The sequence below is a fragment of the Protopterus annectens genome, chromosome 4.part1 (genome assembly GCF_019279795.1).
Source record: "Protopterus annectens isolate FY-2018-M chromosome 4.part1, PAN1.0, whole genome shotgun sequence".
Lineage (NCBI taxonomy): Eukaryota > Metazoa > Chordata > Ceratodontiformes > Protopteridae > Protopterus > Protopterus annectens.
Window position 1 is genome coordinate 36,376,315 of NC_056734.1, and position 19,747 is coordinate 36,396,061.

General features: G+C 36.8%; 1 protein-coding gene across 1 annotated transcript in view; it reads right to left on the minus strand.

The window, feature by feature from the left end:
- The window catches only part of LOC122801170 (maltase-glucoamylase, intestinal-like), a 516,102-nt gene that overhangs the window by 313,892 nt on the left and 182,463 nt on the right, over positions 1–19,747 (minus strand). The window contains exon 18 of the mRNA XM_044070733.1: positions 12,703–12,857. Coding sequence (XP_043926668.1) covers positions 12,703–12,857 — 155 coding nt within the window. The remainder of the gene's footprint in view (positions 1–12,702; positions 12,858–19,747) is intronic.

The following is a 19,747-nucleotide window of genomic DNA, read 5'->3' on the forward strand; positions in this document are numbered from 1 at the left end:
GACTTAGTCTAAATTGGAAATAGCTCCATGTTATATTGGGGTGGCTTTTACGCAGATCATCTCAAATCCCTGTGGTCCCTATTATTAGTAATGGATCCTTCTTTTGTGGAATGGATTTTGTTTAAATTCAAGCTGATTTACAATAATTCTTATACTGTAAACATAATGGCACAATAAGTAAAACATTACAGAGCCCTGTCGAATATGTGCAAAGTCTCTGAATATAAAGAAGGCATGTGATATTTATAAATGAGTGACCAGTTTGTATGCATATTCAAGAAGAATTGCTGCCCCTTTTGCACAAGTTAATTGCAGACCACGCAGAGATAACTTCTTATGCCTTACTGTTGTGAGACAATGAGAAACGCTCTGACAATCTTACACTACATATGTGAATGCAGTGTATTATTTAACAAATATAACCTGCTTGGGCCATAGTTGAATTTACTTTCCCTTATAGCAATTGTGCTAATGTGAAGTTTATATAAGCATCAGAGAAAAGTACTGAGATCTAAAAGATAACTTGAAGCTCTTTATGGAAGCAGCTTGGGCTGGATATGACAGGAGCACTATCTGTAGAAGCAATCACTGACAGTTCTTAGTTTATGACTGATAATACTGCTCTTTTAAGTCCACTACAAACTGAAATATACCACTCTGAATAAATAATACTGGTATACAAAATAGTGATAACACTATTTTCTTGGCCCACCCTACCTTGTTAATTATTCTTTTTGTACATTTCTGTTAATTATTTGGCTCCTTCCTTTTCAATCAGCTGCTTTTTTTGTCAGTCTGTTATCATGTATGTATTTTAAAGAGATGTCATAATAAACCTATGATATGTGTAAAATGAAGAAAATCATGATGCTCCACATTTAAAAAAAGATAGGGGATACAAATCTTTACTCACTGTAGTAGCTTGACCACTCTAGTTTTTAAAGACTTAAGAGAAACATTATCTTTACATTTCTTCAAAGTACTAATGAAGGTATGGGCGTAGAGAGGTAAAGCTCTGATTAAAACCCAGGTGGTCAACATTCAACTAGTAGCACAGGTGTCTGCTGCAACTAGTATAAGGAGAATAGGTATGCATATCCACAGGGAGAAGAGCAGAACAGATCCATTCCATGCTGCAGTCCTAGAGAGGAGAGGCAGCAATGTTTGGCGGAGGTCATAGGTGCGTTTTCTGCTCATCAAGCTGTGACTATAGCAGCCTTTCTCTCCAAGTGCACTAAAGTATGCATGTGCATGGGGAAGTGTAGTGGCCCCTGTGGTAATGTAACTTACATGTCCCCAGCTCAAGGACAGAAAATAGGACTTAAAAAATGCACTCTTGGCTGGAACACCTCTGAAGGCACAAACAGTCATTATGATTGACTGTATGATGGACCCTGAAGAGTTGGCTTGATAATTGCCAGACATGGTGGCAAAAACATACAAAAAGTTATTAACTAAGGTATTGATTCTCAAATATCTATTCCTTCTTGTCAATAAAAGAACCAGTTATGCTTCTAGTTGTAAAGTTGAAAGAAGAAATAAAGAAAACAGCATATCATATAAACAAAGAGTACATTTTCTTAGAAAGCTTTATTTAGAAGGAATCAAAAAGTTTAACTTGCTCATAATTTTCCTTGAATGTATCTGGCTAATTTGTTTGAATAAATAAAAGTTATTAAACATCAGCTCCATTACATAAACTAAATTCCAATTTCAAGGCATCTGGGAGTGTTTCAGTTTCTTTAAGCTCATCGTTGAATCTTAACTGTATTTACTCAGCTATATCTTGAACCTGAGTACTTTGAGTTGTCATACATAAGTATGCCCTTCTACCATTGTGCATGGATAGGTTTTCTTCTCAGGATGTCATCTACTGGACCACCAGTGGTGACATTAGTACTTTTGTTATAGACTCCATGTTTCTAAGTCCACCAATTTAAACTTCATTTAACTCTCCAAGTAATGAATTTAGATTAACATTTTTGAGGAAGACAGCTACTATCAAAAGGAAATTATCTCCCAAAACTCTAAATTTCAGGGCTCATTTGTACAATATAATTTACTTACAGATGGACATTGCTAAGTATCTAGTCAGACAGTACTCACTGTAGCAGGGGATGCTGGTACTGCACAAATTTAATGGAGATGGATCCTGACAAAGACTAATTGCAAATATAATCTTTTGTATTTTTTCAGTGACAATTTTGTATTAGCATTAGTTGAATCCAGAGAAGTTTGAAACTCTCCCTATTTACATTAAATCCCCAGTATCAGAGAATGAGATTTCACCACAACTAGTATTACATTGCTTAGAAGGGATACATTTCAGAAGACAGATGAATGGGAGACATTTTTGAAGGCAATATAGTGGGAAGGTGCAGAAGGCAAAAATTAAATTTTGCAAAAATAAAACAAATAACATAACTTTCATAGAAACCATTCAGAACAAATATTGTGGAGGCTATGTGCAGTGGAGGTGACAAGAATCAGGTCAGTCTGCTGAAGGGTAGCATCCCTTCATTTTATTTATTTATGCATGTATGTATATTTATTTATTTATTATATTTTTAACCTACCCAAATGTCGACTTTAGTATACATTCTACATAAGGATTTTATTTTCTTTATTAGTTAACTGGGTAATCCTAATTGATTAGTGTGCCCTTTTTTGGGTGATTGAGGGGACCCATCTTTTTTAAGGAACATGATCAGGGTCACACATTCTGCAAGTGGAAATTCATGGAATCAGAACCAGAACTGTAGGATGAAACTCATTTATATTTTGTCATTCAGAGTTAAATGACAAATTAGGTAAACTAGAACTACAGGATGAAGGAGATTTGCAGTTTTATCCCTCTGAGTTAAATTGATAAAGGAAACTGTCTGTTCAAAGGAAGCAAATGTGTGACTCACACTTCAAATGTTGATTTTCCTTAACTGTCATAAAAGGTGGATGGAGGTCGAGCACCAAGATTTTGGCAACAGAGAAAGATATTTTCCAAAACAGAACTAAACAGAAAGAAGTCAGACGTGAAAGATATAATATACAACTGAATAAATGGAAATAAGGAAATGAAAACCATTTTTGAATGAGGAGAGGAAAAGAGTGAAGACAGGAGAAAGAACTAAAGAAAGAAGGAGAAGTGAACGTCATAAAGATAAGCAAAAACATGAGCTTTGAAAGTTTATGTACTGCATATAGAGTAAGAAATTAAACCTTTTAAAATCAGAGAAAAGAGCAATGTGGATAGAATACCAGATGTTTATGAAAAGAATGAGGACCTCAAGTAAGAGGTTGCTGCCTAACACTCCCTGATTTTGCAGAACATCTCTGATTTTGCCTCATAGTTCTGCACTGTTCCTTGCAGAATGTTTAATCATTTGTTCAGTAACTGAAAACTGCAGTCTGTAAATAAGGCCGTATATCATAGGATCATAAGATCATAGGAAATTACTGTGCTATTGACCCGGAGGTCATTCTAAGCCTAGGAGTTCCATCCCAATGTAATAACATAGAAATGCTAGTCAGTACCCAAGACTGTATTTAGTGATGACTGCCCATGTCCAGAAGGGTTGTGGACTCTATCCCTGGTAAGAATTTACAGTGTCCTATCCACTCATCTAGATTCCTCTTGAACAGTGTCATAGAGGTGCTCTGTTTCACATGAATTGGTAGCCTGCTCTAAAGGCACGTCATTCAATGGGAGATAATTGGGTCCCCTCCAGCATGTCCTTTTAAAGTCACAGGCCATATTTATATCCCTGCAATTGGTAGCTCTAGTCCAATTTGATTTAAAGATATGCAGCAAGTCCATTACGTTTGGGTCTTGGATTGCTCTGTAGGCCAGGCATAAGTCTCCCCAAAGAAGTCTATAAGAAACACTGCATAGTGACAAGGACTTTAGTCAGTCTGTGTAAGGCACATGCTGAATCTCCTTGATCATTGTTAGAAACCTCTGTGGTGTCTCTAATTCTTCTAGGTGTTTAGTACAGTACATGGCAAACAGGGCATTATACTCAATTATGGGCCAGATAAGTGCCAAGTATAAGGGGTTATAACTTCTTTTGGTCTCGAGGTGATGCCTTTACTAATCAAGTGTGCTGTGTAGAAAGCTTTCTTTACTACAGGAGACACATTGTGGTCAAAGTTAAGGTCAAAGTCAACTTGTCATCCCAAGTCTCTTACCACTTCATGGGTGCTTAGGGTATTGTTCTTGATCTGATAGTGTGAGGCAGCATTGTTTGCAAAGAAGAGAATGATGATGCATTTCTTTGCATTTTGTGAGACCATGATTAATACAACAGTCACCGGTCTGCATGAGACTCTCCTGGAGTATACTGACATAATTTGGGGATTCAATGATTTCACCAACTTTGCAGTCATCTGCAGACTTGGTCAGCCACAACCATTTAGTTTTGACCTCAACTTCTGAGAAGTATATACCAAACTGTTGGGGTCCCCCTAGTTTCATACAACTTATGCTTCCGAAAATGGATGTTGCTGCAAAATCTGTTGTTCTTTAAAACTTTGATAATTGTACTAGAGTAAATGTTTAGCATTTATCCCTAACTCTGGGCTTTTCGCACAACCATTTTATACATCTATATCTATATCTATAGTTATATATATTTGGCTTTTTCCAGAATTCTTGAGCAAAGATTTGAGACGTGAAGAGGAGAAAATAAGGGGACTGAGACTGAAACTGATCAAAGATGGTATTTGATGCTTGTAGTGAGTTCAGTGACAGATATAAACTTAGAATGATGCAGAAGCATACCTCCCAACCATACCGAATTACTCGGTTTTTACCGAGCTCTGGAGTCCAAATACTGGGGTGCCACGATTCCTGTGTGGCACCCCTTAATTTCCAAATTTCCCAGCGCCTTTATTTTAAATTTTATTTCCTGTTTTTTTGAGCTGATATCATCACGTGAAATGGCCTCCCAGCCTGTCAGAATTTTGTTGAAGCTCAACGTGCGTGCATTTCCGGCTGCTCAAAGGTTCCTTATAGGTTCATAGGTTCATAGGTTTATACTAGGCTATCTGCCCTTAGGCATTTATAAGCCTAGCCCAAAGTTTTGTGGCTTACGCCACCCCTTATATGAAAAAATACTGTGCCCATTAGTTTGTTGTGCCTCTGTCCAGCAGTGACACAGAGATGATTCCCAGGGTAAACCTACGATCTCCCATCCACAGGTCAAGATTTCCCTTGAACAGAGCCAGCGAGGTGCTCTGCCTCACATGAACTGGGATTTTATTCCACAGCATAGGGAGCCTCTGAGTGATAAATCTATCCCTCCAGCACGTCTTATTTATATCCGTGTTAAGGTTTAAGTCACTTGCTCTAGTGGTTTTGGTGGATTTGGATTTTTTGAGGTGGAGCATGTCCATTAATTCCGGGTTGGACATGGCCTTGTATGTCAGGCACATGTCACCTCTGAGCAGACGGTATGTGACTGAATAGAGCTGGAGTTTCTTCAATCTGGCAGCATATGACAGATTTTGGAGTCCCTTTATCCTTTTGGTGAGGAACTTTTGGGGTCTCTCCAATTGCTGCAGATGTCGGGTGAGATACATCCCGAATGGGGCATTGTACTCGATCATTGGTCTGATAAATGAAGAGTACAGGGGAACAATGACCTCACTAGATCTGGATGTGAATCCCTTCATGATCAGGTGGGCAATGTAGAAGGTCTTTCTAACCACTTTAGCAACATGAGTGTCAAAAGAAAGGCCACTGTCAACCTGGGTCCCCAGGTCCCTGATAACCTCTTCTATGCTTAGTGGATTGCCACCTATATGGTAGCTTGGGGTTACCTTGTTTTTCCCGAAGGGTATGACTATACATTTTTTGGCGTTTAACTTCAGGCCATGGCTCTGGCACCAGCTATCTGTTTCCGTGAGTCCCTTCTGAAGGATATCCGTGTCCGATGCACTTTCCACTATGGCCCAGTTTGCAGTCATCTGCAAACTTTGTCAGCCAAAGTCCTCCCATGTTGGCCTGTACTTCTGAGAAGTAGATGCCGAACAATAGGGGCCAAGGACCGAGCCCTGTGGGACACCACTTGTGACCGGCTTGGAGTCTGACATAGCGCCAGCAACTCTAACCCTGTGGGTTCTGTCCTTAAGCCAGTTTGCAACCCATCTTGTGACATATGGGTTTACATTTAAGCTGGTAAGTTTTTCTACAATACCTGAGTGGGGTATTGTGTCGAACGCCTTTGCAAGGTCAAGGTAGGCTGTATGGACTGCCTTTCCCTCATCAATGGCCTTGGTGACTGTTTCGAAGAAGTCGACCAAGTTCAAAAGGCATGATCTGCCCTTGACAAAGCCAAACTGGGTCGGGTCCAATGTCTGCAAGTCCCCTATATCTTTGTTTATGAGCTCCATTATGATCCTCTCCACAGCTTTGCAGACTAGACTTGTTAAGCTTATGGGGCGGTAATTACCAGGGTCTGTAGAGGCACCGCCTTTGTGGAGTGGGACCACAGTTGCCATACGCCACTCCTTGGGCACGTATCCTGTGGTAAGGCTGAGATTAAACAGCTGCCTTATGTGTGGGTTTAATTCCTCATTTAGCTCGTGTAGCACACAGCCGGGGACACCATCCGGTCCCATTGATGCTGTGTTTTTAGCATTAGAGAGAGCAGCTTTCACCTGCGCATTTGAGATGTCTGGGAGGCTACACTCCTTGGTGGGAATAATCATGAAGCAAGGCTAGATATCTATAGAAGAAGCCATTTTCATTTTGATATGCTGCTGCCTATGGAAGAGCTGTTTGATGAGAAGTATGGATGAAGAAGAGCTGGAAATCTATGCTATGGAAGCATGAGCCACCATTTTCATTTGAAGACTGGACAAGGTAGGAAGAGCAGCAGCAGAGGGTGTGTGTGTGTGTGTGTGTGTGTGTGTGTGTGTGTGTGTGTGTGTGTGTGTGTGTGTGTGTGTGTGTGTGTGTGTGTGTGTGTGTGTGTGTGTGTGTGTGTGTGTGTGTGTGTGTGTGTGCGCTTGTCATTATTGTATGTGTTACTGTTTATCAGTTGCCTGTGCCAAACTAATACATGGGCTGCTGGAGGATTACTGCCAGAAGGTGCTAATTTGCATGGGCAGTAATAAAAAGCACTTCAGGGAAATGAATAATAAAGTCTTCCTCATTGCAGTTACAGATGTTTCAGAATCACTTTTTTCCGTGATTGCGTACATTTGTCTTACCTGTGGTAAGCAGTTGACATGGTCGCAGCCAATTTCCTTGAATCCTGGCCTTGATGTGTATTTGTTTTTGTAAACCTGGTATGTGGCTGGTCTGAAGAACCTTATCAATCATTACTTCATTATCTTGGACATAGGTAGTATATATATATATATATATATATATATATATATATATATATATATATATATATATATATATATATATATATGGTCTATATTAAATCAGCGAATGCTTAAAAAAGCAAATGCTGATTTATCGACCCCATGTAAGCGAAAGCTTACAATCCCAAACATTTAGAACACTTAAAAAAAATCTCTGTTCCAAAAATGAAAAAATAAAACTTTAAAACATTACATAAAGTGGGGGGCTTTGCCCACCACACCCCCCTACATGGGGGGCTGTGCCGCCACACCCACCCTACTTAAATATTTCAACTCTGAGATCACACTACAGTGATGAAAACATTAAAATAATGAAGACAGCCAAGCTATTTCTTTCCCAGGGAAAGAATTCTCTCATATACCGTTTTGGTATTTTGCCGTTTTGTGCATTCAAGTTCGATCTAGACGCATTCAAAAGAATGCTTGTTCGATCATATAATAGGGAACCTATACCTATATATATATATATATATATATATATATATATATATATATATACACACACACACACACACACACACACACACACACACACACACACACACACACACACAATGTTTAAACTATTAAAGTCAAGGCATACATGAAATTATAAACTGGTGCAGCAATCTAAAAATATCACTGCATAAATATTGCACATAATTTAATAACAAATAAGGGGTGATGAGAAAACACAAGCATGTAATAAGGATGATGATAAGCACTAGAAAATGTAAAAGAAGAATTTTACAGACGTTTGTAATGATATTGAGTGGAAAAATTGTAAAATGACCTAGATATAAGTGGAAAAATCAGTACTAAACTGTGCAAACATATGCACATGTCTTTATAACAGTTACACTGGTGGCTAGAGGAGATACTCAGGTTCAAACCTTGTACTTTGGGTACAGGTAACAAGAGTCTAAAGTCCCTACCCTCCACCCCTTCTGAAAACTTTCCAGATTTATGTCTCATATTTTTATTCTGTCTCTCATAAAATCTGTGGTTTTCTGGATTTCAGTGAAGGATTGACTTCAGTAAATAATGACAAGCATTTGAATTTCAGACTTCATATTCTTCAGAAAATACACAGTAACACAAAACCTTTTATTCTAGCAATTTTCTAAGTTTATAAGATCAGTATTTGAAATCTGCCCCTATTTTTGGGCTGTATTCCCCCATTATTAGCTTTGTCCAGTTTTTTTTTGTGCTAATAGGTTGAGAGGTATGGTGAGAAGTGATAACTTTATTCACTAAACGATAGCCATTTAAGTTTTAGTCTTTCTGCTATTTTGAGAGCTGCTGATTTGGCAGAGTGGTATGTTGCTCTGACTGTGATGTATAGGGCACTGGGTCCAAGACTTGGCAGTCAAGTGCTTGGTGTCAACACAGAATTTTATTTAGCAACTTTCCAAAATTATACACACAATGCTTAAAATGTGCCCCAGATTTTTGGGCTCCCCCCCCCCAATAAATTTTGGCTTTTTCCAGATTTTTTGTGCTGCAAAGTTGAAAGATACAGTTGAGTGTTGACCGGAATTTACAAAGAGCTGAGAGCTTCAGGGAAAGAGAGATTTAGTGTTGCTTATGATGAGTCAGCTTGCATTGTTAATAGCATAACAGGTTAAATTATTGCATTTGATGCAGAAGGTTGTGGGTTCTACTTCCACAGGACGTAGATGCATTACTGTACTATTTTGTTGTACTTTTAAAGAGAGTGGGTGTAACAAGTCAAGGATGTAGCTACAGATACAACAGAAGTGAGAAAATGTCATGCACAAGGGCATTTGTGCCTCAGTGGAAAGAGGAAAAAATATCATTAACCCAAATTCAGGAACAGAAAATCATAATTATGTTCTGTGCATTATAAGAAAAATATTTTTAAATGAGTACAGTACATTTTCCAGCATTCAAGATAAAACACATATTTGTCCACTGCAGACAGTGGAGAAACAAGAGTGGCAAGTTAACAGCACCAGGATTACAATGATAGTTTTGATGCTTAAGGATGAATATAGGAGAGGCTCTGTCAGTACTTGTACTAAAAATTGGAAGTCTTAAAACATGCAGTTCACCTAGATTATTTTGTTGTGCACTTACAGCTATTGAGTTGGTCTGATAACACAAATCAGAGTAAGTTAAGCAAAAAACTGAAATTGAAAATAAGTTTGAGAAGCTATGCAAGATGCCCATGGCTTACGCTACTGCCATTCTCTCTCTCTTTCTCTCTCTCTCTCTATATATATATATATATATATAATTTGTGTGTGTGTGTGTGTGTGTGTGTGTGTGTGTGTGTGTGTGTGTGTGTGTGTGTGTGTAAGTAGACTTTTATGATGGAAATTTTCTGACTTGGGCAGTTTTGTCATTATTGGTTCATGCATTTTGTTTCATTGCCCACTGGAAAAATGTTCAAACAATACATTTAAAATGCACTTTATCTCTAGCAAGTGTGCTGTGTTATACAAGGAATATAATTTATCAAAGAACATGTATATGTTTCTTGTTTTGTGTGCAAGGTGCGTATGATTTGAAAACATCCCAAAGTTAATCTTTATCCACCACTGGCCAGATGCATTTTCTTTGAATGTGGTGTGGGTTTCAATGCTGTTTCAATGAACGTGAGTTTCAAAGGCAGAGAAGATTTAGTGCTAAGTCTGTTTTCATTGTGAGACAGTATTGTTTTGTTTAGCAGATGTCCATTAGTGTTTGAGTATTGTGCTATAAAATGTAAAAATAAAATCCAAATAATCATTGTAGAAGTAAAGCGGTATGCACATTAGTGTTTATGGTAAATAGGGTGAAATAGCCAGGTAATAGGACATTGGAATGGCTGCAGGGGGACTCTGGTGCCATACATTGGTTGTCTGTTCTTCAATTTGCATTTGAAAGTTGGTATCCTACAATTCCATTGGAGTGGGCGAGGTTACGTATGTATGAAAATTTTATGTTAACCAGCGTACCGATTTGTACCTATTTTAAATGGAACTTGTCCAAATTTTTGATGTTTCTATGTTGAGGGGTATGTGCAAAAGATCTGAAAATAGGTGATGGTGGAGAAGTAAAGGCATAGGTATAATTGTGAGACCAAGCATGGTTTAGCAAGCAGAATATCAAGAATGATCGAAGGGATCAGAGACCAAGCACGGGTTAGCAAGCAGAATACCATGTATGATCGAAGGGACCCTACTGAAATTCTGAAGACAATATTTGCAATACTTAGAATAACAGGAATGTATTTTGCAAATATGGATAAAATCTACCAAGTTCAGGGCTGCAGTAAGCTGAACTGTTTCCCTTACTCTAACAAACAGCAGCCTCAGAGTAAGTGTACACACTCAAGGTTTTTTTTTTTTTTTTTTTGCATGAGCCCCACCGGCAAAAAGGATTTAATGAAAATGCAATGAGTTTACAGTGAGTTTCAAGACTGAATTTCCTATGCTATTGCACTTTACTTTTAGATTTGTGGGGCATGCAACTACAGGTCATGCACTTCTGAAAGGAAGCCATGATCAGAATGTCATGCAGTCGTTCTTCCACTCCAGCCTGATATAGTCAGCAAAGGTAAGTAGAAAAGTGAACAATAGGTGATAGGAAGACAGAGGTTAAATAAAAGTGACACTACAGATAGGAAAGATCAGTAAGTAGAGCCATTTAGGTACTGTGAGTAAAGTATGACATGATTTGTTGTGAAACTAGAATCAGCGATCATAACACAACATACTGCAGACCAAGAAAAGACAAGAGGTGGCATTGATGGTAACCAAAGTTGCAGGTAAAAAAAAGGCAGTTGCCATTTTATAGTAAAAGGTTCTCAAATGGATATGCAACCATATCTCTTTGTGAAAAAAATATTCAATAAAAATAATTATTGTTCATTTGGCAGGAATAATGTTTGGATTTTGTTTTCTCTGTTTTATATATATATATATATATATATATATATATATATATATATATATATATATATATATATATATATATATATATATATATATATATATATATATATATTTATATATACATACATATATAGATAGATAGATATAGATAGATAGCTGGTTCCATTGGCTTATAAAGATAAAGCCTTGACTGTAACCCAAGTGATTCAGATTCATTTAGCAGTTTGGAAGTCTGACAGAACACTATGGAGAAGTTTTGGAGACAATGGAGACAATAAGCATAGTTACACTGAGGTTATGGTGGGAACACATCAAGAGTTGAGACAATCCCCTAAAAGATGGGCAATAAGCACAAAAGTTACATGGATATAGGTGTTCAGCTCCACAATCAACCAATGAGTGGTAGCCTTCATTACTTGTAGACAGAAGCAAGTAATCAAACAGTGAACCCTGTGATGAAGCAGGTCAGATGTCCTTTCACCCAGTAGGTACGATTTGGGCCCTAGCAACAAAACCCTTAAAGGCTGCCAGTAAGACGGCTCCTACAGCTGAATATAATCCATGAAAAAGAATGACTGGACAAGCCAAAGTATGGTAGAGCTGATAGACATCAGGTAACATAGAGGAAAAGGACATAAAGAACATGCCTGGAGATATTTAGCCTGCTATTTTATTCTCTTTTCTGCATTATTTACTTTTCTCTCACGTTCATGATAATCTGTGTTAAGTACTTTGATGACAGTGCCTGTGTCTGTTATTGTAAGAGTGATTCAGAATGCAAACTTAGAATACTACACCATGGTATCAAGTGTTTTTTCAAGAACTTTTCTTATGGGAGCTTGAGATATGATAATCACAGAATCAACAAACTGTACCACAATGAAGGCTGGTTATTTGCTAAACTGTTCTTCATGTATCTCATTCCTGTTTGAAACTTTAACAAACAATTGCATTGCTTGACATTCACACTCATGCCATCTTGCTGTCTGACTTATAGAATGGGTTATAAACTAGTGCTTCACAATCTGGAAGATTTAATAAAAATACAAAATTTCTCCATCTGTATCATTCTATTAGTAAGGAGGGGCGGTGCCCATTAACATCCCATTATAGTGTTTTAAATAAGCAGTGTTTGAGTTAACCAGGTACATGGATCTTGTTTAACTCAAAAGCTACTGAAATAACCTATAGCAAGACATCACCCACTACAAGTATCACTTATGAAAGCACCTAAATGTTCTTTGTTTTTGGCTTCTTCACACCCTTAATGTGAAACAGATTGCATGTAATTTCTGTATGTTTACCATAACTATAAACTCTTAACTTCATCTTTAATTATATATAAAGCATACACTGAGTCATTAAAGCAGATAAAAAGATTGAATTCTACAATTCGTATGGGTGATACTAAAGCATTTCAAAATTTAATATTTAGTTTAAGACTTACTCATGAAGAACTGGACGTACAACTGTATCTCCTCTGGTATGTGCATAGAAAAAAAGTGTGTATAAATATGGTAGCAAACTGTAACGGATGTTTAGGTAATGCTTGGAAGTTTTCACCAAGAGTGAGTCGGCACCAAATGAAGCAGGGTCCTGATGCTGAAAACCAACAGAATGAAATTAGTAGGGTGTAAATGCACATGGCATCTGCAACGGTATCCATTAAAGGAGCATGTCTTTCACTTTTCCTTCAGAGATCTACTGAAAATAAAATCACACATTTCCATGCCAACTTCCTGTTACTCTTATGAAGATATCATAGTGGAAGAGACCAACTATTAAATTATTGGGGGTCCTGTAATACAAGTCCTTTCCTTATAGAGCTCATTCGTACTCAATGTTTACTGTGCAGCAAAGGTCTAATTTACTTCACCTACTATGTACATTGTTTAATGTACTCTAAATTGTTCCATGAAATTTATGTTGTAAGCACCAAATATATTGCTCACATCTAGGGGTGCAGATTCTGAAGTCCTTTTTCTGATGCTTTGAACAAACTGTTTTTTAAGAATACTGTAAAGTTTTACTTGCATATCTTAAACCTGTGAGATAAACAGTAAAGTAGAAAGTAGTTATTGTATCAAGCAAAGTTTTTTATAAGCCAGCACGCACCTGATGAATTGCTTACATTATATATTTCTATAGTTATATTTAGATATCTGTATATCTATATATTTATCTCTACAATTGTTTATTTATATCTATACTTATATGTATTTATACTTTTTTTCTGCCTTTCTATCTAATATTATAGGTAAGGTATGTACCAGGCAACCAGTCTGCCGATCATTCAAGCCTAACAAGAAAAATGAGATATATTCAAAATTTCCAATACCCTCAACGTGGGCAAGACAAGCTAGAATGGGCAAGAATTTGAGGCTACCCATCCATTTATCTAGGTTTACCTTAAAGGTGGCAAAGGTGCTACTCTGCTTGACATGTAATGAAAGTTGTATTTATTTATTTGTTTATTTATTTATTTATTTGACATTTGTTGGCCGGGTTAGACCAAAATACCATTTTCATTGGAGACCTGAGGAGAAAAGCTCCAAAAGTATAATTTCAGAAATTTAACAAATCATAATTATAATGGTAATAATAAACAGTGTTACTGTATACAGTTATTTCCTTAAGATAGTCACAGTGATAATAATATAATACAGTAGGATAGTACCCTCAGTACAGTGTCATCTTTTGCATAGTCATAGCACATATCATACAGATGTAGGTTATGAGTCGATTTAGTAGTAGATTTCAACAATAGTGTGTGAACAGAGGTTGTAAAGTATAGCCTGTTTCAGGGAGCAGAAGAAGAAATGGGGAAATAACGGACAGTAGATTAATAGGAAGGAAAAAGGTTAGTTAAGGTGGAGGGGAGAGGTGCATTAATTAAGGTCTGTGCAGGGGTAAGTGCAAGAATTAAAAAGTCTTTTAATGTTTCTTTGAAACAATTTGAGTTGGTGATCAATCTTAAGTATAGTGGCGGTTTATTCAATGCATTGGTGACAGATTATAGAGACATTTGAGAATGGTTTTGTTGGTTTTGTAGACCTGTAGGAGGTATTGTTCTGAGCTACGAAGTGCATGGTTTGGTGTGAAAGAAGAGATGAGAGTTGAGAAAGCAGGGCAAGAAAGTGGATGGTTTACAATGGAGTGATTCATGTATAGTTGAGGCTGTTGTAGTTGATGGTTCAATTCTAGCCACTGTAGGTTTTAGAGATAGACAATGGCGTGAGTGGTAGGGTTAATCAGCTGCAAATCAAGCAATTTTATTATAAATGATTTCAAGTTTTGTCGGCAGATTTGTTTGAAGGTGAGTGAAGATTAGAGCAGCATAAAAAGGATGGTTGTAAATAAGCTTGTGCTAGAGAGTGTTTGGATTCATTCATGAGGATTGTTTTGATTTTGTAGAGAAGGCCACATTTTTGGTTAGTCTTCTTTATGCAGTTCTGGATGTGAAGATCTAATTTTAGTCGGTCATCAATAATGATCCCTAGTAGTTAAGTGTGGGGTTCAACCATGATAGTGGTGTTGTTAATGGAGCAGACAGTAAATGTGGATTTGAGGTGTTGAAGAGAATTAGAGAGGAAGAAGAGAAGTTTAGTTTTGCTTGGGTTGAGTAGGAGTTGGTTGGAAGTTCACCATTTTTCGTCTGTGTGAATAGATTCTTGGGTAAGGGTAAGAAGGTGGGGGAGATTGTCAGAGTAGATTATAGTACAGTCATCAGCATATTAATTTAGAGTGGAGTGTGGATAGGAGAGAAAGAGGTTTTTGTGAAAATGAATAGTAGGGGTCCAAGGATAGAGCCTTGAGGAACCCTGGTTTGGACTTGGAGGAAAGGGAAAGTTGCAGAGTGCTACCTTACAGATTGGAGTCTATTGGAGAGGTAGGTAAACAACCAATGAAGACCAGAGTTGGAGAGATTAAGAGAAGAGAGTTTGGACAGGAGTAGGTTGGTGGGTGACAGTATTAAATGCATTTGAGACATCAAGGAGAAGATATGGCACTAGTTTATTGTTTTGCCTAGCTCTAGAGATAGTAAGAGTAAAAGATATTAGTGTGGTAGTACTCTGTTTAGGGCAAAAGCCATGTTGGGTTTGGGTGAGGAGATTTTCTTGTAATAGATAAGCAAGTTGTGAATACATTTATATAGAATTTTTGATAGAGGAGATAGAATAGTGATAGGTCTTAAATTAGAGAGGTCTGTAGAGTTTCCACTTTTATGCAGGGGAATAACATACGATTTCTTCCAGATATCTGGAACTATGTTTTCCTGGACTGTTCAATTGATTAGTATGGATATAGGATATGCAATGGAGTTTGCTGCTAATTTAAGGAATAGAGGAGGTAACTTATAGGCTGAGGGGGAGCATGTCTTGAGTTTACTAAGAAGTGATCTGATACAAGCAGTGGGGACAGATTTAATTGAGAAAGAGGTTTTGTGGGAGGATAAGGGGGAAGAAGTAGAAGGGTTGGTATTAGTGTCTCTCTTAATTAATTTCTGAAAGGAGTTGATAAAGAATGAGTTTAGAAGTTAGCAGTGTCTAAGGGAGAGCTATCTGGGGAGGGATTAGGTGCAGAAGGTCTGCCTGTGTGTAGAAGGTTGTTAACAGTATTCTAGTAGCTTGCTAACAGTATTCCAGAAATGTTTGGGGTTGGAGTGTAGGTTCATTTGTGTTTTTGAATATTTTCTTTTTTTGTCAAGGTTGGCTTGTTTTTTTTTTTTTTTGTTAGGTTATGTAGTTCCCTGTAGTACTGATAATTGGAAGGGGATTTTTTTTCTTTAGTTTTTCCAAGCAATATCCTTTTTGTGCATAATGGAGCAAGTGTTTTGAGCAACCCAAGGAGCAAATTCTATTTTCCTGATGGGGGCAAGGAAGTTTAGGGTGTTAAGAAAAATGCTATTGAATTTTGGGACGGCTTCTTCTAGGGAGAGGTAATGGAGGAAGGGCTAGTTTATAGAAGAGAGTATATTATTAAAGGTGTCAATATTAAAGTTGGAAAGTTTACAACATTCTTTGTATTGATGCATTTTGGACAAAAGGGGAGAATGTCTCTTGACAGAGGTGGGAAGGTGGTCACTTAGGGTATCTGGGAGTGTGGTGGGATTGTTTTTTTTTTTTTTTAAGAGGTAAGGGATACATTGGGATATGAATCTATCACACCAAAGTATCTTATGTATCTGCTGATTAAGGTTTAATTCCTTTAATATAGTATATGACGAACTATTAGTTCTGTGAAGAAATAAGAGCTCAAACAGTGTTGGAATCTTCATGGCCAGAAAAGGCTAGACATAGATCTCTGTAAGAGACTGAATACAGGGAAAGGGCTGTCAGTCTCTCCTGATAACTACAATTTTTGAGGCCACTGATCTTTTCATTTAAGAATCTCAAAGGTCTCTCAGATTGTCTGATATATTTAGATAAATAAGTGCCAAAAGGTGCATTATATTCAATAATTAGTCTGACACAATATGAGTAAATCTGTATGTCTATTTATCCATCTGTCTGTCTATCCATCTATCTATCTATCTATCTATCTATCTATCTATCTATCTATCTATCTATCTATCTATCATTATCAAGTGCACAGGCTGTTGGATGCTGTACCTGTTGTTAGAACTTTTTAAATCCACAGATAGTTGAGTGCAGGGGAAAAAATATAATGTGTAAAATCAAATGCTACTTTCTGTGATATTACCACATGGAGTAGGGAATGGTGAATGCAGTTAGTGGGATGGATAGCAATTCCAAAACATCTAGATATGCTAAATATCTCAACAATGGAGCCAAATGTGTACGCGCAAGTAATCCTGGATTATGGTTAGAGTAAGGGCTAGAGAAGGGGGTTGATGTTATGGTATGCTTGGCTGCTGGTATGTGTGACATTTGTCTGTGTGACTCACTCAGTTGTACTGTTTTGGAAAGAGTGTTAAGTAACCTAATTTGTAGGGTAGGAGTAGGGGTTATGGGCAGGAGTGTGATTAAGGTAAAAGTTTGTTCATATCAGTGAGGTGGTGCAGAGGCGAAGCTTAGTCATTATTATTATTATTATTATTATTATTATTATTATTATTATTATTATTATTATTATTATCTTAGCCAGCTATGGTATCCAGTAACCTTCTGTGAACTAGTTCAATGTCACAATTTATCCAAAAGATAATTGTTTTCCCTTACTCACTTGTGTAATAACGTTACATGGATAGACGATTAACTTCACTTTCCTTGATAAAATCTTTGTCTCACTTCTAATTCTCATATCAAGATATGATGAAATCCAAGAAAAGAATGACTGTTAATGAATTTTGAAATATGTAATAGCACTGGAAATGTAATTTTAACTGAGAATGCCTTTATGCATTTTAACATTGATTATACTCATTACTGCCAAAATTGTAAGACTAGATCAAAAATTCAGATTTAAATAGGATTGTTCAATTCATTAGATTCATAAATTGGTCTTATGATTGCTTTTTTTTTTGAAAATTGATATTATATTAAATGCACTATGATAACACAAATCATAATCTCCTGATAGACCGAACAAATCCAACTCACTGAAAAACAATCTTACTTTAAGTATGGGTGACAGTGCCTTCAAATCATTTTCTGCTAGATGCAAACCATGTTTCTTCCCCTTGTGGGGGATCTGCCTTTTATACCCTTTTGCTAACTACACAATTGTATAAATGCCTGGAAAACAGAAACATGGCTGCAGTCCAACAGTAAAGCTGACTGATGAAAAAACCTTCTAGGATTGCAGATTTATAGAGGTGGGATCAGATGATGTCAATAAACGATGACTCTCGTGCTGTATGGCATATTTTTGATTTAGATAACTTTATTTATCCAAACTGAAGAAGTTTACCTAACTGTTGTTACCACAGCAAAATCTGCTTAAATAACTTGCAATAATACAAAAATACCATTATTGGATTTGTGTACTCTGTTTGAAACATTGACATCTCTTTACAGAAGCCAAGGCAGTTGTGGAAATTACATGGGTATCAAGTGTTGTATGGAATGTACAGTCACCCATTTTAATAAAATTTGTTTGAATGGGGTCATGCACATCAGCTCACTGAAAAATGTGATGAAATTCCAGATGTTTTGAATGGGGAGGCAATTTTTCCTTCCTCATAAATTTCATAAATAATAGGCAGTGCAAAGCGTGTGGCAAACTCTGTGACAGATTAGAGAAATTATTATATCAGAATAAAGTTGGTAGTGGAGCTGCTGTATTATATTGTTGAGAGAAATGGGGATGAGGTACATGTTGTGTAACAAGGGTATTTTCTAGTTACTGTAATGTACAGAAACCTATGAGATGGTTTTAGAAAAAGGGTGAAGTTAATATCCAAATAAATGGAATATAGGAAAAGCTTTTTTAGCTATTTTCAATGGTGATAGTGAAACAACTAAATAGACAAAAAAAGATCAATTAAAATGTACTTCGACAGATCAATCACAGAAAAATAACTTTGATAAATTCAGTTGCTGTTGTATTGAAATAATAATAATAACAGACCTTGGCTAAACACAACACTTCACCTCACATGGGCACCAAAGCCAGGATAGTCGCTATTACAATGTGAGGTGAAGCGTTGTGTTTAGCCAAGGTTTTGTTTATTTTACAAAGTCGAATAATAATAACAGACCACAAAGGAATTGTCCCTGTCCTTAAGAAACATCTGATTGAGCTTGGCTCAAGAATATAACTGTGTCTGTTTCACAGACACAAGATAAAACATGTACTGAGGGATCTTGTAGGTTTTTTTTTTTGAGAAAAGAAAATACTAACCCCTGTATTTCAACTTGCTTATACTGGTATAATTAATCTGGAAATGTTTAAAAGTAGTGCTTCAGAAATGGGTACATTTACCTAACTTTACATATTTCAGGGATACTTGTATTTTTTTCTTTTACATTTCTTGTTTTTTTATTGCTAATTTTTATATTCCCTGATTATATTATTCTTGTACATATATGATTTACACTGATGTTCCTCCCTCTGTCTTGGTCTTGCTTTTCATTTTTGATTTTTTTGCCATTTGGTTTGGACTGGGCACTAGAAGAAGAAGACTAGTTAAAAATGGAACATCACAAAATTATCTACCTGGTTATCAAATAAATAAAGGAAAGAATAAACGAATAAGTACAAGTTTCAATGTTCCCATACTTACCCACAGATTCTGTATGCAGATACCTAAATAGAAGGAGGTCTTAGTGCCCCTGCCAAAGGCTGATTAGATAACCACAATGAAGACGGATAGTAAGGAAAGACTGACAGTTGGAAGGCTTGGGCCAGAAGAATAACTCCCTATTTCAGAATCTAGTAGGCCAGGGGCAGGATATATGAAAGTGGCTTTAAAATGACTAGAACACTAGCTGTCAAATATACCATTTCTGTTAAAATTTTTACTGCTCATTAACCCTAAATTATGACTGAAAAGATGAAAATGCAGTAGGCAATGGTTAGTTTTGAGT